General features: G+C 35.1%; 1 protein-coding gene across 2 annotated transcripts in view; it reads right to left on the bottom strand.

The window, feature by feature from the left end:
* The window catches only part of LOC106461941 (nascent polypeptide-associated complex subunit alpha-like), a 24,607-nt gene extending 14,415 nt beyond the window's left edge, over positions 1-10,192 (bottom strand). The window contains exons 1-5 of one of the 2 annotated variants that reach the window (XM_013921808.2): positions 10,088-10,192; positions 3,490-3,604; positions 1,819-1,913; positions 722-946; positions 285-425 (exon numbers count right to left, since the gene is read on the bottom strand). In XM_013921808.2, coding sequence (XP_013777262.1) covers positions 285-425; positions 722-946; positions 1,819-1,913; positions 3,490-3,556 — 528 coding nt within the window. In that variant the 5' untranslated portion in view covers positions 3,557-3,604; positions 10,088-10,192. The remainder of the gene's footprint in view (positions 1-284; positions 426-721; positions 947-1,818; positions 1,914-3,489; positions 3,605-10,087) is intronic. The other variant, XM_013921809.2, reaches the window with a different exon arrangement.
* Positions 10,193-12,467: the final 2,275 nt, after the last annotated feature.

Raw genomic sequence — 12,467 nt, 5'->3', positions numbered from 1 at the left:
ACTAATAGTTTAGATACTAAGACACATGTTAGTCTACTAGTAAACAAACTTTAATTATACATTAGTAATAATAAGTACAATACTTTAAAAAAAAAAAAAAAAGGTAGGTTAAAACATTTAAAATTTAACATACTTAAAACAAATATTTTTGCAAGCTAACTTAATAAAAATGTAATGTAATTTTTCATTTTCTTATAAAACACATTAACAATACAAGTTTTCTATTCTACAGAAGAGATTACTTAACTAACTTGAGATTTCTAGTTTCATACGATAAATCTTACCTCTTCTTCTTCTTCTTCCGATTCTTCCTCAATTGGTTGTGACACAGTAGCTTTTGTGGGCTCACCAACATTCAACCCTGGTTCAGGAGCTTTGAATTTCTCTGCTGCTGCCATCTGTGCTTGCTGACTAAGATCTTCAATCTTAAACAAAAAATACGTACTGTTCAAAAAGATTTTAACTTGAGAATCCATTATACACTAAACTTCCTACAAACATTCTACATTACCAGTGAAACTTGAAGAAAAACAAGTATTGTCAAGAACATTTTAATAAAAAAACATAAGAAAATCATTCTCTGTTTCATTGTTTTTCAGGTTTTGGGAATATCTATGCAAATAATTCAATTTATTATAGAATTTTACAATATTGTAATTATTAATTGGAAAATTTTGACTGAAGAAGTCACTTTATAGAAAATCATAAAAATTCTTCTTACCTTAGCTTCACCAAAAACTATGTATGTGTCAGAAGCTGGACTTTTATAAACACTGGGTTTGGTGATTACAAACAAGATGTTTCTTGATTTACGAACAGTGACTCTACTAACACCTAAGACTTCCTTTAACCCAAGCTTGGACATTACTTTTCGTGCTTTCTTTTCACTTCGGCTCTGTTTAGATTTACTGACCATTTCTTCTGTTATACCTGCTGCCTGTGCCATCTGAAACATCAAACCACCATTCTCTTATAATACTTTCATATAAAGAAATTTACTAACTAAATGACTTAATACAAAAGTTTAAAAATTATTTCAGTATTAAATTTAGGCTAATAATCCTCTCATACATGGATAATTAACAAAAACTAATCAGTTTCTCATTGGTTTATTGGGTCCCAGAGGTTTCAGTCTCTTCCAGCTCTGGGTTAGAATCTTCACAGTGATAATCTGTTCACATTTGTGTGGCAAGATTCCATAATTAACAAAAACTCAACTGTTCCTGACTGGTTGATCGAGTTCCAGAGGTTTCAGTCTTTTCCAGCTCTGGGTTACGATTTTTGCAGTGATAATCTGTTCAGATCATGTGGTAACTGTTCCTGACTAGTTGAACGAGTTCCAAACTATCCCAAATATGGGATAGGATCCTCATTGTGAGAAAATGTTTTTGATTTTTCATAGAAGGCTACTCAAGGGCTATCTGCACTAGCCATATCTAATTCTTAAGTGATAAAAAACAGGGAAAGAAGCTAGTAAATACCATCCACCACTAATTCTTGGGCTACTCTTTACAAATGAACAGTGGGATTGACTGTCAAGTTATATCATCCCCACAGTTGAGAGGGCGAGCATATTTGGCAACTGGTTTCAATTCACGACCCACAGGTTGCGAGTCAGGTATCCTAAACACCAGGACACATGAAAATATGTCCCAAATTCATGTGCTAATATTCCGTAGTTAACAAAAACTCACCTGTTCCTGACTAGTTGACTGGGTCCCAGAAGTTTCAGGTTCTTCCAACTCTGGAACAGAATCCTCACTCTCAGAATCTGTCCCAGATTCATATGCTAATATTCCGTAGTTAACAAAAACTCACCTGTTCCTGACTAGTTGACTGAGTCCCAGAAGTTTCAGGTTCTTCCAACTCTGGAACAGAATCCTCACTCTCAGAATCTGTCCCAGATTCATGTGCTAAAATTCCAAAAAAAAAAAGAAAGTTATCTTAATCACAATGAAATAATTTTTTATCCCTAGAAATCATATTTCAAGTCATATATATTAGTACAAGAAAAATTTTAACTTCTGAAAGACACTACAATAAATTCCACAAATGGAAGTAATACTGAAGTTCATGATAACAAACCATTGGTTTTTTACCTTTAGTCTAGTAACACGTGCAGACTAGATTACAACCGATATTAATATGCTTACCCATACATGGGAAATTCTTAAAACTGTTAATGCCCATTTCATTACATACTCAGTGGATTGATACAATTACAAAGTTGTCTATGGTTGATACAAATCAATATACAACACCTGCTTATTTACACAAGCACTGATGTATTCTAAAAAAAGTTTTTATTTAACTAATCATTTACAAGTAAAAATAAATATTCTGACATAACCTGTCAATTATTTTTTTGTTTCCCAGTCTTCCAAAAATTCTGTTAGGTTGTAATTAACTTTTATGTAAATATAATAAAAGAACAATATACCTCAAGTAAACATTAAAATATTAAATATCTATATATCATGGTTATTCAAAACATATGCATCTTGAAATTGGTGGTTCATGTTAGTTTCTGCATCTACAATGCCTTTTAAGCAACATCAGTACTTTCAACAAAAAAACTGAGATTTTAAGTAATAATAATACACATCAGTAAAAACTTTGTTTTGCACATTAGTAAGAATAAGTTAAGTATATTAGAAAAATCACACAAAATGCTTGTGCCACCCACTCATAATGTCACTGACTTAAGTTCACACAGCCTAATATACAACAGTGATTACTTGTGAAAAATAAGCTACATTTCAAACAAGCCAGCCAGTCATTCTAAGATCTTAATGCCTTTCTTATCTATATTCTTACTTAGGTGGTCAGTTTTGATAATTAAAATTACTTCAATAAAAATGACCAGGTAGATACACATTCACAAAACCAAGTTTAATCTGTCTGTCATGTGTTATCATTCACTACACATTATCACCTAAAATATGGGTTGGCCTGTTCAGAGTCTGCTTTTGATCATATGAAAAACATTTATATTATAAGCTGAATTAATATTAACTTCTCTTCAAGCAGGCTACATACTCACATAAAAACTAAAAATCAACCCGGTAATGAGTGTAGCTAATCAAATATATTTTTTCTTACTTATAAATATTAGAATATATTGTTTCATCAATTGTGTACCTTTGCTACTTATGACATTTTTGGCCTTAAACTCACTAACATCTCTTAATGTTGGCCCGTTTAACAGCTTTAGGTAACATGTAACTTTAAATCCATGTACTAAGCTAACAATGCAAAGCAATCTCTATATTCATTCACTCAGAAATTCTTGTAATAAAAGTATAATAATAAAAAACTAGATATATATCAAATACTCTAACCAATACTGTTAATGAAATATAACATTAAAGAAAAAACAGTTCACTTACAGAACAAACAAACATATTTACCACATTCCAAACAAATGAATTAACATACGACCAAATGACACTTATGTGACATCTGCACACTTTTTCAGAGTATACTAACCAGTGTCATTTGTTTTCACCACCTTTTCTTGAACACTTTCAACTTCGGCAACACTGACTTCTGGCATGGTTTGTGTATAGATGGACAGTGTATATCATTAAATATGCAGGGAATTCTAATAAAACAAATGAAACATTTTTATTACCATAGAAGATACTGCAAATTAATCATAGAAGTGTTAAACAATTAAAATAGATCCACTTATTTCATGTTTAAACAGGCCATGCTTGTATTATCATTTTCTTTCTGAATAATATGATAAAAATAAATTTATTCTAACTGATAAGTAACAAATATTTATCCATTAACAAGAAAAACATTCAAAAATATAAAGCCTATCCCACAATATAAAACAGTAAGGTATTGCTATTACTGCTTTAGAATCAAATAAGCCATAAGGTTCTAAAACTTTTATCACTGCTTATATTTCCAAACTAAAACAAGTGCAAATTGTGCTTATGAAACACCCATGCCCTAACTTTGACCAATAGCCTTCAAAGGTTAATCAGGTCTAAAACTTTGTATGTAGTACCTGTTTTACAAGTTTGGTCAAAATTAATCCATCCATTCTTGAGATATCCTGTCCACAATATTGGGAAGAGCAGGGACATGTTATTATACCATGATGTCCATGCTCTTCTATGCAGTGGGGACTCCAAACAGATGCAAGCCTGAGTGAGGTGAGGGAAGAGAAATGTCCAGGGTCAAGTAGAATCAAATAAACCATCCTTCGTAAGCACTAGCATTGGAACAAAGGCCCATTCTTGACAAGGAAAAGAAAATACACCATAAGTGGAGAAAAAGAGTGGGAAGATATGCAGAGAAGTGAGTATCTATTCCAAATGAATTTGCAGGTAAGGAAAATTTAACTTCAGAATTGTATACTTACCTCTATGCACAACAGTAAGAATCCCACATTGATAATATGATGGTGATGGCCAGTGTGGAGCCAGAGAAATTACAAAAATAAGCTCCTTTCTGAAAAACTCATGGAGCATGTCACCCACTAATGGGGAATAGCAGAGTGGAGAATCACTAAGTAGAAGATCTTATCCTTCTCGTTCAGTGAATACTCTTCACCCAATAAGGGTGATGGAGCAAATGATATTGTCAAAAGATCCTTCTGTGTGGTGCTAAGGCACTGCAAAGGTTGACAGTAAGTAAGATTGCTTAACCAGCCATTATCTTTAAGGTGGTCGGCTAAGCACAAGTGTGTAACATGATTATGGCAATAAGTCAGAGAAATACTTGTGTGAGATACTAAAATAATCAGGTGCAGAGAGAAAATATACTAGTCCTGCATCCCAAGAAAAAAAGAAAGAACCATCTGGCTGGCCTAACTATACAAATAGCTTGGTTTGTTATGTAGTGGGATGACCACAGTACACTTCCAGATAACACTCCAGTCTTACTTCCTATCAAGAGGCGTGTTCACTAAATCCTATACTATAGGAATTACACCAACTTGATGACGGAACTTTCCATTTTGACCTTCACAATGGCTTGGAACTGGGGAAGCAAGAATGTCAGAGAGGAGCTCTACCCGAACAAAAATCATCACACCAACATAAGGTCCTATACTGACAAACTGTGAAATAGGTTACCATGAATAGATACAGTAGGTATAAGCTAGGTGAGGCTAATGTTCTTTTTTCTTAAAGTATAGTATATATAGACACACATACATTGCTAGAGCAGTCTTGCAAAAAAAAAAAAACAACACATCTCAACAGTTGGCATTGAGCAGTAGCAGATTGGCTTAATATTTTGTTACCCCCCCCCACAACACCAATTTTGGGGGAAAGAATTATTCTCCGAGAGGCAACACCAGCCACTTGATGGTTCCACTGTCTCCGTAATGCATTTTATTATCTTGAATACGCTGTTGTGAAGCCTGTTTAACAAAAGGAAATAAAAAAATAAACAATTCACCTTTGGAGAGCCACTGCAAAGAATGGAGAATGATGAGTGGAGGGAGATTGAAACCAAATAGTAGATGAAACGACAATGTGGTGTAAGTAATGTAACAATAATGTGTCAAGGACTGCCACACTCCCACCTACAAGATTTCATACAGGGGACCTCAATGGGTAGGGGCAAGAGAAGCCACAAGATGAAAAACTTGATGTGAGAAGACCAGAAAAATGTAATCACTCATGGAAGAATAAACTAGTTAAAGAGGAAAGAGAATTTACTGGAGGAAGTGAAATTCCATGGCAAGAGAAACCACTGTCAATTGCCTTTGAAAGGGACAAGCGAAATAATAATCAGCCTCTATAGGAGAAAGTATATGACCTGGGTTAGAATGATTGTATAGGAAAGAAAGGAAAAGAAAGTTGAATGGAGGAAACATCCAACCACCCTCCTGAGCATCCTAAGATTTGGAAAGGAAAGGGTAGTCATGGAAGTTTAACTCACCCCTATGGTAATTAGTGCACAAAGTGTTCAAGGTAAAAAAGTGAGAGCAATAGCTCCTGCAAGTGAGAAGAAGACAATATGTCTAAAGCAAATAAAGAGAGACTGAACCACTCCATACACAAAGCTTCCACTAACAAACTTGTAGAGTCTAGAACTGGAGACCAAACAAGTGGAAGCAAGGTGTTGAGGGGAGTTTAAAGCCAGCAATGACAGGGTCCCCATAGTAGGAGCAAATCCACTGAAAATACCAGAGGATAGAAAGCTCCTGAAATATAATAGCTCAACAATTAAATATAGTGGTTGTGGTCCTCAAAGAGAAAGTCAAGAGCAAGGAAAACAGAAGTCGAGATGTCTGAATGGATTATAAAAAGTTGACCACGCAGATGGGACAGAAGACGATGGTGATCTTATTGAGCAGCCAACATCTCAAGGACAAAAGTATAGAGAACCACTCCTTTGGAGACCAGATTCTGCAACTAGATCAGATGCTCAGGACAACTCCCTATCAGAGCAAAGGTACTGGTTAATAAGTTTTGTGTGTAGATCTGGTTAGCATCAGGTACAAAGCTACACAATATGCTACCAGTGTGGCACTCACCACTGGTATGGAAACCCAGATGTGTGAACATTATAAGCCCTCAGACAGGAGGGCTCTAAACAGATGCAAGTCAGAGTAAGGTAAGGAAACAGGAATGTAAAGGGTCATGTAGGATCAAATTTGCCACCACAACAGAGAGGTGTGAAAAGAAGACAATTGATCTCTGGATATACTACATCAAAGGGGAGCGTATATGAGCACTTGCAAGAGGAACAAGGGCCTCAACTGGAGAGTCTCCAAACACAGAAATCCTCACAGAGAAAAATACGGAAATATGAAATCTTTAGTATCAGACACAATATGTCTCAAAAATGTAAAGGAGATGGCTGAGTTTGCCCTGCATATGAATTGAGAAAGACCCCCCAAATGAAAAAGAGATACTGTGTGGGGGTCAAGGCAAAAAAGGAGAGCCAAGCCAGCTAGCACAATGAGATGACTCTCAAGGAAGAAGTGATGACACAATAGTGGATGCCACAATGGATGAGACAAGTAGAAATCAAATGTCCATAAAGCAGTAGAACAAAAGGCTTAAAGAATGCAACGTCCAATAAATAGCCCATCCCGCCCTCAATGAAAACATAAAGGACCATAGCCAACCCAAAGGAAGAGGTTGTAAACAGTATATACGAATGTTGTGGAAGAACCAAATGAAGTGACAGGTGGATGGCCAAATCACAATGTGGAGAAAGTATCCGAGACATCACTATTGGTCATTCACATACCAGAAGAGTACCCACCTCAAAGAACAACATTTTTTCTATCTGAAACCAAGGAACTAACAAAATTAATTCAAGTGGGACAGAGCTATGACAGTTCACTAATCTCTCATCTTCATGGGAATAACAAAATGAAACTCCAGAATGGTGTGGAATATTTCCATGGTGTTATAATCAGGTAAGGTGGAGAGTGGAAGGATAGGAAAATACATTGACAAAGCACCCAGTATTCTATGGCAAAAAAGTACATAAATGTACAAGGTAGAAGACCTGAATTTCCATCAGACTAGAAACAAGTACCTCCAAGACTCACCAAATGAGTGCTAGCTTGAAACATCATCCTTCTTTAAATAAAAATATAACAAAACTTGGCAACTGTTCAACCTATTCTTTAATTTCAATGCATTGAGGTTTGACAACATAGCTTATCTTGACCCCAGGACCCTTTATGCTAAACTAATAAATACATGACCTAGCAGGGGAGAATTTACTATTGACGAGCATACATAACAACATGGCAAACACAAGTCTGTTGAGTGTATCCATCACCAAAAAAGGTTCTTGTGGATTAGGATCAAAAACTAATTCATTCCAAATGAAAACTTATCCAAGTACTTGTAGATTTACTTGGCGAATGAGATGAAATGGAAGAAACCATAAAATTGTCAGCAACAGAAAATTCAACTTCATCAACTGAGGTGTTGCAAAATAATTTGAAATTTCTGTAATTCACTTCATAGAATAAATGTTGATGGTAATTGTATTCATGGTTCAACATGTTGTATTTTAGGTGATCAAAGAACTGGCGGTATTTCCGAAATGTTTTTTGCAAAGCAATTTGAAAAATAAAGTAAAATATTTATCTACTGGCCTACCCATACTTTAAATCAGTTTAGAGTTATAGCAAACAAAACAATGTTAAAAGCCTGGCTCTAGAAGTATAATTTGAATGGGAATAACCTTATTAATGTTATGGAGAAAAAGATCTTGGCATTCTGGTTCTTCAGTCTCTTCAGCCATCTAAGCAATGTACTGTTGCTAGTGGCAGAACAAATGGGATTTTAATTTGTATGTACAGAAATATTGAATACTAGTCTGAAAAGGTTATAATATCATTGTATAGGTCATTAGATAGGCCACATTTTGGAGTGGCGTTATCAGTTTTTGGTTCCTTACCTTAGAAGGGACATTGGATTGTTGGAAAGGGTTCATAGGAAGACTTATTAGGATGATATCTGGGATGGAAAAGTTGTCATACGAGAACAGGTTAAGATCCCTGAAATTGCTTTCTCTTGAAAAATAAAAAAAATAGAGGGGATCTGATTGAGGTGTTTAAGATTAAGGGAATTGATAGTGTTTATGCATTGTCTTTTTTTGTTAATAGTGGGAATGGTCAAACTAGGTGATACAAGTATAATTTTTAGCATTATAGAAGACATTTTCAGCTAAGACAGTTTTATTTTTCTAACATGATAGTTGGCCTTTGGAATAGGTTTGCAGTCAGATGATGTAGATGTTATTAATTTATGTGAGCTTAAGGGAAAGATTGATAAATATTTGATTGATAAGAGATAGTCAAGCTAAATTCTTAGAATCAATTGACAAGTAGAACAATGGTTTGCACATAACCTTTAACTATAGCGTTATATGTTATTTTAATTAACATGTTTGTGTTGTTGTTTGGACAGAGGTTTGATTAGCATGATGGGCATGTGTTAATAATTAAAAACCTTCTGGAAAGTTTAGGAAATGATTTGAACCTTATCAAATGTGCATTAGGCTAGAGTAGATGTTTAGCGATTTGAAAGTCTGTTAGTTAGTTGACAAGTAATCAATGCAAGACTTAGGTTATGTGTTGTTCTCAGTTAGCCACGTTCTGTAAATTTTAGTTTTGTGATAAACAAATGCCAGCAACTTTGATTTTGGTGGAATAATTCCAATCTTTAGAGCAAGGTAATGCACTTGGCTTATCACAATATGGATTACACATTCAATAGATAATCTTAGCATACTGGTGGATAAGTCACCGAAATCCTCAAAACAGTGCTTTGTTGCTAGTATTAAAGTTAATACAATTTTAGGTTATCTTATACATTTAAGTTACAATCTCTTAGTTTTTCTCTTGAGAAAAGAAGTAACCTTACTGGCATTTACAAGATTACCCAGGGTATTTTTAAGAAAAGGGCCTCTGATATATTTTTGCTGAATTCTGATGGTAGTAAAACAAGTGGACACAAGTTTAACCTTTGGAAATGGCAGGCTAAGCTCCAGTTAAAGCAGACTTATTTTTCTAGCAGGGGATTGATTCATGGAATAAGGTGAACTTGCAACTCCCTGAAAAGGGTGGGTGTAGAAATAGAAGGACAGTCAAGAAGAGCCAAGTGGTTCCTTAGTGTCTCTGTGTTATATTGCCTTGTAGGATTAGCTCTGAAGCATTACCTTAGCTTTAGTTTATTGCTCCGGCCTAATGACTAGTAATGTTAAAATATAAGTTGTAAGCAAAGAATAATAATAATAATAACAACAACGATATTTATATTTTAAATATAGTCATGAGAACACTAGTACAAGATAGGTTCGGCCTGGTTGTAAACATTTCTTTTGAATTTTAAAACAATGGATAAATATAGTCTAATTTTTTGAGTACCAGTACACTCAAGTAACACTAACACAGTAAATTGCATAACTAGTAGTAACAGGAACAATGCGTTAGCCTAACTACACAAAACCAGAGACCTTTCAACTAAGTGTAAAAACTGTAAAACATTAATAATACGTATATTAAGAGTAATAAATTAAAGAGAAACAAGAGACAAACACTATTATAATACAAAACATAAATAAAGAAAAATAATATATTTCTTACGGAAATTACAACCTACTGCCCTAAAACTCCACACCACGAGGTTATACGCACTTTTTACAAACTTCCGTAGATGGAGCTACTATATGTTTCTCGACCTACAAATAAACGGATAACGCATGCGTCGAAAAACGTAATCTACAAATAAATTCGTTCTTCAACCATTGTCTTCCGTTTACTTATTTATTGGATTCTGTGGGCCAGTGGTTAACAAGGCGAACTTCCTACTATGGCAGTTACTCACTATGCTGTCAACTCTTTCCTTCTTCTTTATCAGTTGACTTTAATACCAGTCACTCTTAATCGGGCACTAGTGAAAGTGGGTTTTCTCGGGGTTCTCCCGTTTACCCCGACATCTAAATCTAGGAATCGCGTATATAAATATCCCGCTGCCCTGAAGGAACATAAGTCTGACATTGGCCGTTGGTCTATGTTTAAATGTAAAATGTGACGTCCGAGGTTTTCTCGCCAATTTTTGCTTGCAGCCACTTCCTTATCATTCTGCTCTTCAAAATTATCACTATTACTTTTTTTTTTTCATGTAACTATTTCAAATAATCTCGAAATGAACAGAAATGTATTTCTGAGCACCCCCTGTTGCGTTTGACCTAAATCTTTCGGTTTAGAATCAAACGTTTTAAATCGAAATTACTACCACGACTTTTGTTTTGGTGGTTAGCATTAACACGTTCGCATCTCGTTACCGCAAAAAATAAATACGCCTCAAACTTTGGTCTGTAGGTGCGTTATAAAGGAGCTGCCAATTCATTCTCCTCGGTCAGACGATAGTAGCCCAAGGATTTGTGTGTTTTTTGTTTGTTTGTTTTAAGCTTTGTACTGTCAGTTGCGGTTTGTGTTTTAAAATAGTTTAAAGCTCTGGCACATTTTCAGGCAACTCTTCGTAAGGTGGGTGTACTGTTATCAGGTCCACCGGCAACCGAAGTTCCAGACCAAACATCAGCTTTGCTGGAGTTTATCCAGTGGCATCATGCTCTGCTGTTCTATAGGCCATCAACGGTGGAGGGAGTAAGACATCCCAATCATCGTGGCGGCTATTACAAAACTTTGCCAATTCCTGTCCCAGTGTCCAATTGTATTTTTCTACCATCCCATCAGACTGTGGGTGATGTGGCGTTGTCCTGGTCTTTCATATGCCAAACAACTTGCAGCATTCCGATAATTGGAGAAACTCAGTCAAGCGCTAGCAGCGTTACGTGACTTCCGCTGTCGTAACAATATAATACAATGGTGAACGATAAAGCACTCTAAACGTATTGCTGAACAGGTTAGAGTGCTGATCATGAAAGACTGTAAAAAAATTTTACATTTTTTTGCATGAAATAATAATAGTTTTATAGGGCCAGGCGTTGTATCTGGTAAGAAGAGTGTTTGGATTGAATCAAAAGAGATTCCTTAAATTTCCTCTTAAGAAAGTTGTAACAAATATCTAAAATTTTGATCCAATAAAGTTTCTCTTTAATTATGCTGTGCGATTTTATGTAATGTTCAGCGTGGCTTCTTTGTTGTCAAGGGTTGCAGTGGTAGGAAAGTGTTCTCTGAAATAAATCAAACGATCATGTACTGAACAACTGGATTCAGTTACATATGTGGCTGAACACTGTGTGTATGTGTCATTTCATATACAGTGTTCTTAAGTGTGAAGGATTTCTCTAAGCCATTGGTCTTAGCAAAGAACTTTTTTGATTTATTGAATTATTGTTATTGAAGGATGAACAAGTAAGTATATCCTTCAGTTTTATACCGGGTTTTTGTATAATGTGGATATACAGACCAAATCTTCTAATCTCTTGACGAAGACGAGTAGTTAAAGGTTTCCACGAAGGGCATAATCCATGAAATTGTGTTTCGTTCTGGTGGTTTCTTTTTTGCTGTCGTTTGTTAAAATCTTGTGTGTCAAAATTGTATAATGTTTTAGCAGCGTACGTACGGATAGTCATTGAACAATAGAAGCTTTTAAAGTTTCATGCTGGGTTGCATCTTACTATACATGGTGTTGTAGATTTTTCGATTTTAATAAGTTGAATAATAATGACACCTCGTTTGGTAGCTGGTGGATGAATTGAGGTATAGTGTAGAATAATAGGTTTAACACATAGTTTTGGATATATAGTAGGAATATGTTTGCTGTTTTCATTGGCGACCATGGCACCAAGAAAGGGAAATTATCCATATAGTAAATGTGAGATTTATGTCGGGGTGTTGATTATTAAGGAATTCAATGAATTCCAAAAGAGAAAAGAGTCTATGATTCCATATACCAAAAATGGCGTCAATATATCTGTTTCTACTAACTGGTTCAAGATTAGTTTCAAAATTACAATGAGTAAAAGCTGATGATTTAAAGAAATGCATAAAAATAGAA

Source organism: Limulus polyphemus, unplaced genomic scaffold, assembly GCF_000517525.1.
Source record: "Limulus polyphemus unplaced genomic scaffold, Limulus_polyphemus-2.1.2 Scaffold1062, whole genome shotgun sequence".
Classification (NCBI taxonomy): domain Eukaryota; kingdom Metazoa; phylum Arthropoda; class Merostomata; order Xiphosura; family Limulidae; genus Limulus; species Limulus polyphemus.
Note: the sequence above shows the minus strand (reverse complement) of the source record. Positions and strands in the feature narration are given on the sequence as shown.